This window comes from Mus musculus, chromosome 15, assembly GCF_000001635.26.
Source record: "Mus musculus strain C57BL/6J chromosome 15, GRCm38.p6 C57BL/6J".
Taxonomy (NCBI): domain Eukaryota; kingdom Metazoa; phylum Chordata; class Mammalia; order Rodentia; family Muridae; genus Mus; species Mus musculus.
Window position 1 is genome coordinate 92,305,893 of NC_000081.6, and position 16,227 is coordinate 92,322,119.

At 39.0% G+C, this 16,227-nt stretch overlaps 1 protein-coding gene across 5 annotated transcripts in view; it reads left to right on the forward strand.

Moving 5' to 3' along the window:
* Positions 1-16,227, forward strand: part of Cntn1 (contactin 1) — a 290,816-nt gene that overhangs the window by 254,741 nt on the left and 19,848 nt on the right. For all 5 annotated transcript variants that reach the window (NM_001358051.1, NM_001159648.1, XM_017316422.2 and 2 more), the window contains 4 exons: positions 4,063-4,166; positions 8,596-8,782; positions 11,135-11,247; positions 12,025-12,181. In NM_001358051.1, coding sequence (NP_001344980.1) covers positions 4,063-4,166; positions 8,596-8,782; positions 11,135-11,247; positions 12,025-12,181 — 561 coding nt within the window. The remainder of the gene's footprint in view (positions 1-4,062; positions 4,167-8,595; positions 8,783-11,134; positions 11,248-12,024; positions 12,182-16,227) is intronic.

The following is a 16,227-nucleotide window of genomic DNA, read 5'->3' on the forward strand; positions in this document are numbered from 1 at the left end:
AAGAACCAATAAAAAACCAGCAGGTTTTAATTATATAGTTCAGTAACAATTAAAATTCAATAACAACAATCAAAGGACTGAAATAAAGAAAAACAAAACATGATGAATTTGAAGGAGAGCTAGGGGGAGGGTACCTAAGAGGGGCTGTGGAAGGAAGGAAAAGGAAAATGGTACATTTGTAAAATTGCCTGGAATTTTTATGCAACATTTGTCTAATGTCATAATTTAAGTATATTTGATGATTACAATTAAATATCAGAGTGTGTGTGTGTGTGTATGTGTGTGTCCCCTGCACCTGAATATGGGTATATGCGCATATGGGTGTGTTTATGTAAAGACCATGGGGAACCTTCAGGTATTTTTCCTTGGGTAACATCCACCTTGAATTTTTGTTTTTTGTTATCTTGTTGTTGTTATTTTGAGACAGGGTCTCCCCATGCTCTGAATACTACAAGTAGGCTAAGCTGACTCACCAAAGAGCATCAGGGATCCACCTGCTTCTGCCTCCGAGCTCAGAAGCTGTAAGCGTGTATCACAATGCCCACAATGCTCATGCCTTTGTCCATGCCTTTGTCCATGCCTTTGTCCATGCCTTTGTCTGGGGATCGAGCTTGGCCTCTCAGGCTTGCACGGCAAGCTCCTTACCAGCCAAGCAATCTCACCCAGCCAGTTGAATTTTTTTCATTAAAATAAATAAGCGTCATGCAGGCCAGATGAGGATAGGCCAGCAATGCTGTCAGGTCTCTTTGTTTTCTGGAAATTTTCAATATTCTAAGTATACTTCTTGGGGAATCTTTCCATAAATTCAAAACAGGGTACAGTTTTAAATTAAACCCAATTAGGTTGCTTTCTGTTCTGTGATTTTCCCACTTACACTGCTTAAGTCTTTACTGGATATATTAGTATTTATAAATTTAAGACGGGGCTGGAAAGATGGTTCAGTTTCCCGAAATACTTGCTGTGCAAACACAAAGATATTAAATGGGATTCCTAGCACATAGGAAAAGTGTGGAGCTATAGCGTGACCATGATCTCTGTGCTGGGAGGTAGAGACAGTAGGATCAGTGGTGTTTATTGGCCAGCTAGGCTAGCTAGGTCCACTGACCATGTATGAAAAAAGAGACAGAGAAGCAGTTGTGGATGATATCTGAGGATAATACTCTTACCTCCACATGCACACACATACATGTGTATATATGCACCTGTACACACAACACAAAAGCTATGATAGGGCTATGGAGATGGCTTTCCTGGCCAAGGGCTTCCTGGAAGGATCAGAGTTCAGATTTCCCAGCATACATGTGGAAAGAAAATCTATTGGGGGCTCCTGTTTATAGTTCCAATGCTAAGATAGAGTTTGATGGCCAGCTGCTCCTGTCCAATTAATGATTCTTATGCTCGCTGAGGGATCCTGTCCCTAATATAAGGTTGGAAAATATAGATGAAGACGTCTGTCATTGACCTGTGGCTTCTAAACACAGAGAGAGAGAGAGAGAGAGAGAGAGAGAGAGAGAGAGAGAGAGAGAGGAGAGAGGAGAGAGAGAAGAAAGGAGAGAGAGAGGAGAGAGAAGAGAGAGAGAAGAGAAAGAAGAGAGAGAGGGAGAGAGAGAGGGAGAGAGAGAGAGAGAGAGAGAGAGAGAGAGAGAGAGAGAGAGAGGAGAGAGGAGAGAGAGAAGAAAGGAGAGAGAGAGGAGAGAGAAGAGAGAGAGAAGAGAAAGAAGAGAGAGAGGGAGAGAGAGAGAGAGAGAGAGAGAGAGAGAGAGAGAGAGAGAGAGAGAGAGAGAGAGAGAGAGAGAATTCTATTATGGCTCCTTCCTTCTTTGGATGTACTTTGTCCATAATTGATAGATGAAAAAACAAATGAAGATTTCATGCCTTCTGTCCACAAGTACAAATATGTATGGCTAGGTTTCTCTTGGTATATGCAGAGTAACACTACAGAAAGAATTCAAAAATTAAAGTATTGTAAGGTTCTCTGCTATCAACTTAGAGAAAAGAATCCAATATTCTGGCCTGCCTGATTTGCATGTTTCATTGTTGTTTTGAGACAAGGCCTCATTTACTATGTAACTCAACCTTGCTTCAAACTCACAGCAATCCTTCTGTCTCAGCCTTCTGAAATGAGAAGTGTGTACCACCAACCTGGCCATAATTACTCCAAAATAGATATAGAACTGTCTCTTAGAAGTCAATAGAAATTCTTAACATATATTTATTACTTTCCATCTTTCTTTAAAAATGTAACGTGTTTCAAATGACTGTGTGCTATCTTTTAAAATAAGCATGTTACCCTACATATGAAATATTAGTTTGAGTCAAAGACATAAAAAGTAATCAGCTGAGTGATGACCTCATCTAAATAAACTAAATACCTCCAGAGAATAAAAGGTAAAAATCATTTAAATTTAAAACCAGACAATGATCACTCCCAGAGGTATATCTTACTGCCTTTGTGTTTCATCAGCTTGGGGCTAAAGCAGGACTTCATCTCACGGAGAAAATTCCAGTTAGAATTACTTCAATTATCTCTTCACCCTGGATCACTTTCATTTTGACAGCTCTATTTGATGCCAAAGCCAGATTTTAGGCAAAGGCCCTGCTTGGTATCCATTCAGTCATGGCTATTTGTCTGTAGTCATGATTCTTTGGTGACGACTTCACAGGTCCCATAAATCTTGCAGATTCTGCAGCTTGTATAAGTTGCCAGTCTTTCTCCTGCACAGACATCAGTCATGGGGCTTGTGCACCTTGCCTGGGAGAAGTAGCAACTCACATCCGGGACATTTTGTAGCCTTAAAGAGGATTATGTCTTTTTATTGAAAGACAATAAAAGTTGATTAGCCCTGATTCAAGGTTTCCGAGCTTCTTTGTGTAAATTTCACAAGGGATGTAATTTTTTTTTCTGCTCCTTAGCAGACACGAAGCCTTTGATACATATTTGAGTTGATGCCCAGTTGGAAGATTAGGCATGGAAAAACTCTCCGCAGCCCAAGAAGTGGGGATGTCACAACTTGTCTCAGGGATCTTGAACTTCATGATTTTTAATTTTAGCTTGAACACAAGAGGGAGATTTTATTAATAGTTCCCTGTACCTGTGATTCATATAGGTAGCAGTGAGAAAATTAATTTTTCCAGAGTGATTTCTATGCTAATATTAATTTCCCCATTTTTTGACAAGTAAAACTGTTGAACTTATGTAATGTAATTAAATTTAATTTGTATCAAAAGACTAAATGGTGTAGCAGAGGATGGCCTAGTCGGTCATCAATGAGAGGAGAGGCCCTTGGTCCTGTGAAGGTCATATGTCCCAGTATAGGGAAATGCCAGGGCCAGGAAGCAGGAGTGGGTAGGTTGGTGAGCAGGAGGAAGGAGGAGGGGATAGGGGGTTTTCAGAGGGGAAATTAGGAATGGGGATAACATTTGAAATGTAAATAAAGAAAATATCTAATAAAAAAGACTATATGGAAATTATCAGTTGGGAGTATTTCTAAAAGTATAGTAGCTGCTTTTGGACATCTCTAAGAACTCTGAAATTTTTTGTTTTATGAAAAGTGTGTTTATGTATGTATGTGTGTATATGTGTGTGTGTGTATGTCTGCATATGTGTGTGTGTTCATGCATGTTTGTATGCCCATGTCTTTGTGTGTATGTACATGTGTTTATGTGCATGTACACATGAGTATATAGTGTGTTTATATACATGCGGTATGTCTGTATGGTGTGTCTATCTATGTGCATAACTGCGTGTATGTGTCTGTGTATGTGTGTGCCTCTGCATGTTCATGTGTGATATCTATGTATGTGCATGCATATATGGGTGTGTGCAAGTGTCAGTGTCTATGTATGTGAATGCACATGTTCAAATATCTCCAGTGACCACATTTAAGAACAACAGAGACAAAGAAATAGGAAGATTACTATACTTATTTGAAAGATGTTTATTTACATTTCCATTCCATTTACATACAAAAGACTTTGATTTTTTTTCTAAACTTCAAGACTTTATTTTAAATTTTATCTAAACTTCTGGTCTTAAAAACTAACATCCTTGTTCAATTTTAGCTCCCAGTGAAGCCCCCACAGAGGTAGGGGTCAAAGTGTTATCATCCTCTGAGATATCTGTCCATTGGAAGCATGTGTTAGAGAAAATTGTGGAAAGCTATCAGGTGAGCTGTTGGTTTTAATAAAAATGTGTGTTTATTTATACATATGTAAGCATATGTTTGTTTGTTTTTTATAATGTGGCTAATCTGTTGATATCTGGTGTCCTAGTGGCTGATTTGGAATTAAACACCCTATTCCTTCTGTTTAGTGGTTTGGGTATCTATATGCAATCTGTAAGGAGTAAGCAAGATTACCTCATTCTGATCACTAAGTACCGTATCTATGCATTCAATGAACACCATGTACACAAGAAACACAGAACGATATTATCTCTCATTTAAAAACGGAATAACACAGAGATTCCTGCCTGACTTATCTAAGAGGTACACACATAAAGAGACCTGTGTGTATACAATGATTAGATAAAAATAAAAACCAAGACACTAATGCTCAACCTGTCTCCCTTGCTTCAGGCCAAACCTGTTACTTCCAGATGGTGCACAAATGCTCTGCCATAGAGCCCTGCCCTGAACCTATAGCCATTTGTAGGCAACCTATACCTATATTTCTTTAAGTTAGACAGTCTCATAAGACTCTGGTATCAATTACAGCTCCACTTACCAGATCTGTTCATAAGTTGACAATATAAGAAGAATGCAGACCAGCAATGAGGCAATCTCATGATTATTTAATAAATACTATTATAATTTAACAGTAGACAAGGGCCCTTTGTGGGGGGGTGGGGGAGAGAGGTTAGAAACGAATAGAGAAACAGATGGCTACCATGTTCTTAAAACTAGGGAGAGTGTAGGGTATGTTTTTCTAGAGTTTACAGGTCAGTTTATGGAATTGGGAAGATGGCCCAACTTGTAAAGTGTTTGTCTATTAAGCATGAAGGTCTTAGTTTTATCCTAAGAACCGGTGTGACAAGATAAGCAGGAATAGTGGAGTGTGTATATGACCCCAGAACTGGGAACACAGAAACAGCTGAATCCAGAAGGCTCACTCTCCATCCTGCTTAGTCTAGTTGACAAGCTCTAAGTCAATAAAAATGATACAGGTGGACCACTCACGAAGGAAGATATCTGAGGTTATACTCACATATTCACACATATGTGCACATGCGCCACCCACACAAATGCACCTGCATGAACATAAATATGCACATGCAAATGTATTATCTATAAACAAACAGGGAATCTATAATGTATGGGGTGCTTCCTCTACGGCTGGAGATGCTCTATCCCTACAGGTTCACCTCCTTTTTCCAGTGAACTTTCTGGGTGAATAGCCCAAAGTGTTAGATTTGTTTTGATTGACACTGTAGGTTGTGTCCCTTATAATGAATTGGATAAACAAAAGAGCTCATTTTTTCATGAATCAATTTAATGTTTCACACACACACACACACACACACACACACACACACGCACACACACACACACAAGCTTGACCTAGGGATCAAGAAGTCCAAGTCTATCTCCTCTATTTGGAAATGAATTATAACTTCAGAGTTAGTTTAGATGAAAGTGAGAATGTCACATTCTTTTAAAATGTTTATTATATTCTTTGACAGTTTCAAGTTGGGGACATTTTTATCTCCATTATCTCTCATACACACCCCCTGGTACTTTGATATCTTTTTTTTCTTTCTTACTGAATTTAGTGAAGCTCGTTAACATGAGCATGAGTAGTGGGTAGGGTGTGTGTTTACTGGAACATGAGAACCTTTCTAGTGGCTACAGCACTGAGGAACATAAGTTTCCTTTTCAGTACCAAATAACTGTCCACAGACTTAATGAGATATGGGGACTCGTGACCCCTTTACCATGGATTAATGACATTTTTTGCATGCATATATCTACTTCTGCACACTTTTGGACCCATTAAGATGTAAGTCACAAGTAATCATGTATTTATTAAAGAGAGTCTTACTATGGTAGGAAGCTGTCTGTCCTTAGTGTGAAATGTTCATTTACGTTCAAACAAGCCATACAAAGAGGATTTTAAAATGAAGACCCTAGGGGCTCCTTCAAATGTTCCTTCTGCTCTCAAGTCATAAGGTCATCGCTTCTCTTGATTTTAAGTTTTAGTAAAAACTGTTTTTCCATAGATCCTTTAAAAATTGGATAAACAAAAGAGCTCCTTATCTTGTTACAGTTTCAATGATTAAATGAAGGAAAGTGTAGCTTTGTCCTTTGCTTCCACCAAATGTCACATGGGATTTTGAGTAAGAAAATGGGTGTGATTATTCCTCATCGTATTACATGAATTTAGAGAAATCTTATATTGTTTTAGCCTGTGTCTCAGTTAGCATTATTATTGCTGTGATGAAACACCATGACTAATAGAAGCAAGTTGAGGAGTTTTTTTGTTTTGTTTTGTTTTTTCTTTCTTTCTTTTTTTTTTTTTTTTTTTTTTTTGGCTTGTTATTCTGCATCCCTGAAGTCCGTCAAGGCAGGAACACAAACAGGGCAGGAACCTGAAGGCAGGGGCTGGTGAAGAAGTCGTGGACAGGTGCTGCTTACTGGCCTGCTCCCCATGCCTTGCTCAGTCTGCTTTCTTATAGATCCTAGGACACCACCAGTCCCAGGGATGGCCCCACCCACCCTGGGCTGGGCCCTCCTACATCAATCACTAATTAAGAAAATGCCCTGTGGGTGAATTTTATGGAGGCATTTTCTTAATTGTGGTTCCCTTTCCTCTCAGATGACTCCAGTTTGTATCAAGTTGATATAAAATTATCCAGCATAGTCTATAAACTCCTCTTTGGAGCGGATGTAAGCATTAGTATGAAATGATGCTTTGGAATATTGTTAATCAATACATAGGAATATTTAAGATTCAGGAGCCTTCACTTCCTTGGTTTTGATAGTTGTATGCCAGGATGAGTTCTACCATTATAGATTTATTTAGATATTTTATGGGGATGATCCTAACAAAGTGCCGGGATTTCCCGGAATGTAAGTGTTCACTGTATTTCTCCTCTGCTTAGCAAGAGAAAGGCCTCATACCTTGTCTAGTTCAAAGTCTTACAGGGACGGAGGCATCTTCCTTACACTCAGATGAGTGAGATCTGCCCAAATCTTCCAGCCCTTTGTAACTGGGGACTTCCCAAGAGACTCTGCTCCATCCAGAAGTCTGGAATACCTCTGCCAACAGATATCACCCTGTGGGGTACATTTTTACTAGTTCTGTCTTGAGATGATACTAGTGCCAGAGCTTCCATTAAAAGCAACCAAAAGTTTGATATTGACAACATCAGAATGATCATTAGAAGCCAAATAAAAATAGCATCAAAGAAAGCAATAAGCAATGAGCGATTCTGCTGCATGTAGAAACTGCGTACCTGACGTGTAACCCTTTCAATGCCAAGCAGACTTGGATTACAGACTTCCACTGTATAACGGTCATGTGTTTGCTAATGTAAATGAGAAACTTAGGATCATATTAACACTAGATGATTTTATCTAAGCAGTTTGACTAGTTTTGAAAATAAATTACTTATTAGACAGTGTATCTAAATATGTAAAAATTTGAATGAACTTATAATACTTATGATTTAATACCCCCAAACAGTATTTTGAAAACCTAAATTCAAACTCACTCATATTAAGCTTTGAGACAAAGAAGGTTGTAGTTAACAAAAGTAGTTTCTAATAGTAACATGGAAAATATTTTTAACATGTTTTAATTGTTAAGGTAACTTATATAAGTAACTTATATAACTCATCAAATTATTAGGTATTTTCTACAAGTCTAGTGCTCTAAGTTCAATGAGCCAACAAGATGGGATGAGAGAAATAGCTTCTACAAGTTGGCCTCTGATTTCCACATGTAGCCCACACATATACATGTACACAAACACATACACAAAAGTCACACAAAATAAAATAAGCATGAATTATTATAATGTATATTTACTTGATATTTAAAAGGAGTGAAAGTAAATAGTTCACATACATACATATATAATATCACATACATACATACATACATGCATACATACATACATGCATGCATACATACACACATCTGAAAGAGTCGTGTTAGAAGAAAATCATTAGCCAGTGCATTCTAGGATGCACAATGAGATTTTTGTCAAACGAAGAGTATTTCTGCCAAACAATCAATAGCCTATAATGAATTGAAACCATGTAAACAGAAATAAAACAAGACATGGAGATAGAAATTATTGTCACAAATATTTCCAAAAAAAGGTCACTTTCATATTTTGAAAGCAAATTGTACGCAGTCCCCCACCTCTCCCTCGCAACAGCAAAGGCAAATTCAATCAGCAAAATGTAGATTTCATTTAATTTTACCAATTTCACTTAGATCTCGCTATCCAGAGGGTGAAGGTGTAAATTAAGTTGCACTGAAAAAAACAATGGCAGCATCAAACCTGTGGACTGAAATCCGTGGCAATGAACGTTTCTCAGCAAGAGCTGAGTCGGTGGGCATTGAACCTTTCGCCTTGGATGTTTGCAGATTCGGTACTGGGCTGGGCATGACAAAGAAGCAGCCGCACACAGAGTTCAGGTCACCAGCCAGGAGTACTCAGCCAGACTGGAGAACCTTCTTCCCGACACCCAGTACTTCATTGAAGTGGGAGCCTGCAACAGTGCCGGATGCGGACCTTCCAGTGATGTGATCGAGACCTTCACCAGAAAAGCCCGTGAGTATCAGAATTTGATTTTAGACACATCCAAAGCTACCCCTTGATTTAAGGAAGATCCTCACGGTAGGCACATATGGAAAACAAACAAACAAAACCAAAAAAACAGTCTACCTAGCTGCTCATACACCTTTGGTTTTCAATCCCACATCTTTAATAGAATCGGAGGGGTTTTCATCATTCCCAGCTGCTGTCAAAGAAGGAAAACTGAGGCGCACACTCTTACACATGTCTATTCTTTTTTTTTCCTAATGCCTTTAGAATGCACATCCTTCAAACTGCAGAAAAATCAAATAGTTTACCTTCTGCGTTTATTAATTTAATTTTTTATACAGATGCATTGGTAGCAAAATAAAATTGTGTTAATAATTAATACCATAATAAAATCACAACTATACTTTGTAGATCACCATCATATAATACAGATACAGAGTAACTATGCTCGTACTGCGACTGCTTTCTGTTCTCTTTGATGGTATGACAAGTTCATCTGTTCTGCTCAGATCTGTATATTCTCAATATCCACTCTCACTTCTGGAACCAAGCAGAGGAACTATTGAATGCAGGATTCTAGAGACATTCACAAATATCTCTAAGCCTGATTCCCATTAGCATTTGCGAAGTTATAAAAATCACTGGGGAACATATCTCCTGGTTCACTCACGGAGGTAGATGGTATCAGATATGATTTTCAGTTTTACGCTCTACTGCATTAAGCCTACGACAGCAGATAGTTGGCTTTGCTCTTTTAATCTCCATTTTCTTTAACGTGACAAATGAAGCATTATTATTTTTTTCCATTTTTATTAGGTATTTAGCTCATTTACATTTCCAATGCTATACCAAAAGTCCCCCATACCCACCCACCCGCATTATTTTTTCTTATTCATCGCATTCTTAATTATTTTTTTTACAAATATGTTATGTTCAGAATAGTTCTATATAGAAAGGATTCAGAAGAGGCCACACCAGACCTTAAAACACAAACTAAAGCCCCATTAAATAAGTGTGATCGTGTCCACAGCACAGTACAATAAATGAACTGGTGAAACAGAAAGCGATTGTGTGGGAGGCAAATCTGTGATGGAGTGGCCTGAAGAACTGGAAACATTGTCCCCAACCTAGAGTATGTGTGAAGAGCAATGAGAAGAACCAGTCTGTGACAAGCTGGGGAGTAGACTTTTTAATAGAGAAAACTAAGCATGCAGGAATTGAAACATTTAAATTTGGAAACATCAGTATGGCCAAAACAAGGCTCTGAAGCAAAGAGGGAAGAGAGCCTTGAAAGCAAAATTTGGAGTACTTTGTAAGTCATCATTAAAAGTTGAGGTAGTTCCTGGGTGTGATAAGAACCTTTTTATAAGTCAGGGAATGACACACCTAATCACACCTAATTCTGATGTTTTAAACCCTCATTCTTACTTCCATGCAAGCAATTGACATAGCGATGGCTTGGATTTGAGAAGGGAACCAACCATTGGCAGCTAGAATGGCGGGATAGTGTAGAGAGAGCTGGAAATGGTTCCTCAGGAGGGCTTGGGTGAACATATTGGTAACTTGGGTGTTGGGAATAAATGGAAGAGATCAAAGGCAAGATTTTTGCTTGAGAAACCAGAAGCATGCTTACACAGTTTTCAAAAGATAGAAAGACTCTTAAGATGCAGATTAAGGGTGCACAACCAATGATTCATCTTTATTACATTACATTTGGACCTCAGAATTCAATATAGACAGGAATTTCAACACGTATTTAGAGAACAGTAGATAAGCTAGAGCCAGAGACTGACTTTGAGTATTTAAATAGTTAGGGAGATTCACAGATAAAGCAGATACATGTATGCAGAATCAACTTTGAAGCCCTTTCAACACATACAAATTGATCAAAAAGCACAGAATTAGCTCACTATAATCAGTAAGGGAGGGGGGGTGGGAAACAACAACAAAGAGGCATGGAAGTCACAGGGATTTAAGAAAAGAACAGAGATCCTGAAAAGTATAAACTCAGGAAAATTCCAAAGGTTTCAAGCCAGAGAAAGGTATAAGAAATGCTACTAGATTTGGTCAAGATCGGTGACCCTGATGGCATTAGTTTAAAGAGACTAGAAGGGGAAAAGAATCAGAGGAGAATAAAGACAGATGTATTCCATGCCTCGCCAATGACTGGGGGCATTAAGTGAACTCAGGGATGTATGGTGCCATGCTGGGCATAGGGCTGGCATAGGACATAATTCTCAGAATGGACTGTTGTTGCTGACAGCTCAGCTCACATCAGCACGACAAACACATGTGATGTAGCTCGCAGAACTGATGCTCAATCTAGTGACCTCTATTCCCTGTTTCTTCTTCCCACAGCTCCTAGCCAACCACCAAGGATCATCAGTTCGGTGAGATCTGGCTCACGATATATAATCACATGGGATCACGTTGTGGCACTATCCAATGAATCTACTGTGACAGGCTACAAGGTAAATAAGAAGGTGGGGAGGGGGGGGTAGCTTCTTCTCCACACAGCTTTATTCCTGCTAACATTGATGTGTGCAGCTTCTGCTGTCAGAAAAACACATTTGGTTTACTCATTCTACCCATACAAAAGAGTCAGAAGACAGAGTCTCACAAAAGATCTTTAGATAAGAAGACATCTTTAGTGGATTTTAGGGAAATTCCATGACAAGTGAGTAAGATAAATAGAATACCTGCTTTGAGGGGTGTCAGAACCCTCCGTGCTTAAACAAGAGACAGAATGCATTCACATTGTTTGTCTGGGAGTGCTGACTATGGCACCACCTCCCTTCCTTGCTGTAAACTAAAAGGAAAGAGATATTACCATGGATTCACTATAATCCATGGGATTGCATTCCCATTAGCTATGTAAATTCTGAGAATAATGTGGAAGAGCCTGAAAAAAATGGAAGAGAACTTTATTAGGCCACTTGGAAACTTGCCAAGTTTTCATTTTATATTTTCCTTTATAAAAAGGAAAAAGATACATCTTCTTCATGGCATATTTTCAGTTATTTCAAAACAAAAGAAAACAAACAAACAACAACAACAAAAAGCAGTTGAGGTTATGGCGCATGCATTCGTATAAGCTCCAGGTTAGCAGGAACCAATTCCTGAGGAATCAAGACATCAGGAAGGTTTGGTTTTTGAGCCAAATCATAAGTATTATGTGCTGATGTTAACTATAGGCATTGGCTGAGACTTGTAACTTCACTAACGATGCATAATTCGGGACCCTGTAGATACTCTATAGACCGGATGGCCAACATGACGGCAAGCTGTTCTCAACCCATAAACACTCCATAGAAGTCCCCATCCCCAGAGACGGAGAGTATGTTGTCGAGGTTCGAGCACACAGCGACGGGGGAGACGGAGTCGTGTCTCAAGTCAAAATTTCAGGTAAGCCATCATCTACGGACTGTTTCACGCCTATGCGTGGCTTCTCAAGAGTGAACTTTAGAACCGGCGTTCACAACATCAGCGTCTTCCTAAGCAAACTCAAATAGCAAGCGTGCCACGAGACTTGAAGTGCTGCTTCTTATGACTGCAAAAAGGGTAAATGTGTAACATAGCACCTACCTGTCAGGGATGATGTCAATGTCAAAGCATCATTAAACATGTCTAAGGTGAATACGTCTCAGGTCCTAGCATTTAAAAATATAAGGCATTAAGCGCAAAAGAATGATACCAGGCAATGATTTAATAATACTTAATTTTTCTTTTATATGTCAAAAGGAAACCTGTTGATCTATTTTAAGTACTCTTCTGACTCATTTCTCTCTTTTTCTGCATAGGTTACTATAGTAATCAGAAGCTTTGAGGTTGAATACACACATTGCTTTTGGGCAAGTCCTTGTCCTCACAGGCTTGGTAAATCTTGAACTTGTATTTGAGACAGTGAGCCCCTCTCTGTATTGAACCTATCAGATTTTCTTATTTTCTTAATTTTTAATATTTCCATTACTTCCTCTTTTTAAGTTTTAATACAGTGAATTAAACTCAGTGTGAACTTAATTTAATCATAGAAGATGGGACAATAGAAGATGCTAAATCAATGATAGCCATGCCTGGTTGAGAAAAGCGACTCATAGCTGAATAGATACATGTGTCATTATATATTGAACCCACAAAAGATGACTTAGCACAATGATAGAGAATTCAGTAATGAATCTAGCTTCCCCCATGAGCCAAGTTCACCTCAAACTCATCATATCACATACATACCTTTTTCAAATAGAAAGTTGGGGTATAACACATGGACAACTTCATTTTAGTGATTGTGTAGTTTCAAAAATTGGATTTTATAGAATCCTAAGAAAGTTACGGAATACCTGTATCAAAACAGCTTGGAATAACTGCTGTCTGTTTCGCCTGCTCCTGGTCACCATGCACGTGCATGGAATTTTGTATGTGGAACTTCTGTTAAGTAGGTCACGATACATCCATCTTCCTCAATCGTTCCGTGAATGTCCCTCAAGACATTAATTGAACTTTAATTGAACGTATAAATAACATTCATTCAAGCGAATATGTAGAATTTATCTACCCATTCCACGTTTTACTGCTATAAATAGTAGATACTAGCATATTTTTAATAAAAGTCTTCGTGTAGGTGAATTTAAATAATTAACGAGGTTTTAATTCTCTACTGCCAAGCCCCTGTGAAAGGCTTTATTCCACTCCTGTTACTGTAATGGGAGTTTTTCCTGAGTGACCGCACTGTTACCCTTTCTTGAAATTCTGAGCTTTGATGATAGGCAACATTATATTTTACTTTTATTTATTCCTCGGGTGAAATAGAACCTGCTCTGTGGAATCAAATTAGCAGTGTGTGTGTGTGTGTGTGTGTGTGTGTGTGTGTGTGTGTATGTATGTGTGTGTGTGTGGTGTGTGTGTGTGTGGTGTGTGTGTGTGTGTGTGTGTGTGTATGTGTGTGTGTGTGGTGTGTGTGTGTATATGTATGTGTGTATGTGTGTGTGTATGTGTGTGTATGTGTGTGTGTGTATGTGTGTGTGTGTATGTGTGTGTGTGTGTGTGTGTGTGTGGTGTGTGTGTGTGTGTGCAGACAATGTGGCCATGTGTGTGACTAAGTGATGGCAGGGGGTGGAAGCTAGTGATGGGTGGGCTCAATTTGTCTTCCCAAGGGGAGGAGCCTGCTTGACAGTGTCTGCTTATCTCTGCGGTACACACAGTCTGAGGCTCCAATATGATTTCACCAAATGTTTAAACAAAGACTTTGAGGTAGCACAGCTTTACAAATGATTGATATACTACAGTGGAGTGGATGGAATCTCAAAACATAGGTAATGGTAAACTATAGTAAAATAATCATAGAGTAATATACTTCAAACATTTGCAACCTTGTTTAATCTTCTTAGTATAACTAATACATTATATACAATTTCACTTTTCATGATGATGCATTAACAAAGTACTTTTAAATTTGTTAAGAATTTACCAGTTGGCTCTGAGGAGGTAATGTGAGCCACTTTACACGTATGACAGTGACGATCAGACTTTCCAGTATGCATGCTGTATATAAAGACAAACCCTTTGTAGGAAAACTGCAAATATGCCTATAATATTTTTCTACATTCTGTTTGCCAATTAGAGAACAGAGTCCCAATTATTTGTCTCAGTCTAATCACAATCATACAAAGACATTATGGAATTAACACGTCAAAATAACAGATGTTTAAGAAATAACACGAGTCTAGAATTTCCTTGATTAAGTATGGATTTACTTATGAGTTGTTTAGATCATTCTTCATGAGCAAGGTATGTCCAAGGATGTGCCTAGGCTTCCTTTCAAACTTAAAGAATGTCTTTATTTTCTATTGTTCAGTTTAATGTCTGAGATCTGTAAGCAGGGACTTAGTGAATTTCCTGATATTGTGCTGTCCCTCAATTAGACAAACACACAATGTCTAATGTGCAGCAGTCACAGTTCAGGTTTACACAGTGTGCTAAGGTTTCTATGCATTCCACATACAAGTACCACTCTAATGACACTCAGGGGATTTTACTTCAGCCACTGTGCCTGATAGCTATAGGTCTTAGTTAAGATTTCTATCCTTGTAATGAAACACTGTGACCAAAGCAAGTATGGAAGGAAAGGATTTATTTGGCTTACACTTTGTATCACTGATAATCATCCAAGGAAGCCAGGACAGGAACCTGGAGACAGGAGCTGATGCAGAGGCCATGGAGGGTGCTCCTTCCTGGCTTGCTACCCATGGCTTGTTCAGTCAACTTCCTTATAGACCCCAGCACCACCAGCCCAGGGGCAGCACCACCCACTCTGGGCTGAACCTTCCCCCATCAATCACTAATTAAGGAAATTCCCTACAGACTTGCCTTCAGCCCAATTTTATGGTTGAGGTATTTTCCGTAACAAGCATAAAAATTGGAGAAGCAAGGCTTTGAATAAAACAAATAGATTAGACTTCAAGAGACAACTCAGCGCCACCACACTTGATGGCCAGTATAATGTGGAGCTGCCAGGTTCCTCGGCCCCAGAAGCCTCAAGATCTAACTGGCATTTGAGAAGCTCTGAGCTAGTTCTTTGAAGCAACCCATCTTCTGGTTTCATCCGACCACAGACAGGAAGTCTGCCTTAACTAGCCAGAGTTTTCCTGAGTTCCCACGAAGGCTTTTATCAGCTGCAAGGAAGTTCACTGAGTAAATCTCAGTATTTTCTTTGGCGTATTTACTTAGACCTCGGCAGGACTTGGTTGAGAGTTCCTAAGTGAGGTGAATTGTCAGAACAGGAAGTTAGATTAATAATAATCTTCTGAGATGGACTCAACTAAAACCTTTTGTTTGTTTTTGTTTATGTTTTGTTTATGAAATCCAACCTAAGTCTCTGGAATGACAGCGCAGTGTTACACCATGCAAATAACAGACACTTGTACTGCTTAGGTTCTGTAGTGAGATGAACGGTCTACTGATAAATAAATTAGTAGCTCTGAGCGTTTGTCACAGGTCATGCGTCAGACATTCTGCCTTCCCATCCGTTAGAACGATGGAGAGCCCTCCAGAAGCTTGGGAGGAAAAGAATAAGCTAACAAACAAATTCAAGCAAAGTTACAGGACAAGATTGGTTGTTAGCAAAGGGGGTGGGTAGGCAATGTCCACGATCATAAGACCACCATTGTGACTACTGCATTGTGAGGATGCAGAGACTTGCGGGAGGAGGATACAGCTACAGGAAGAGCAGTGATGTGAATAGCCTGGCCACAGTCTCAGCCTCCTGCCATGCTCTGGAAAGAGGAGCCCAGTGGTGATGGTCAAACTATAACTGAATTCAATGTTGATGAGTGTGTAGCAGTAGCAATCAGAAGCCATTATACTGAGGGTTTGCTTGGAAGAAGACCCAAAGAGTATTTTTTTTTTTTTTTGGATGATTTGCTGTGAAGTGTGAAAGGGAATATTCTGACTTGGAA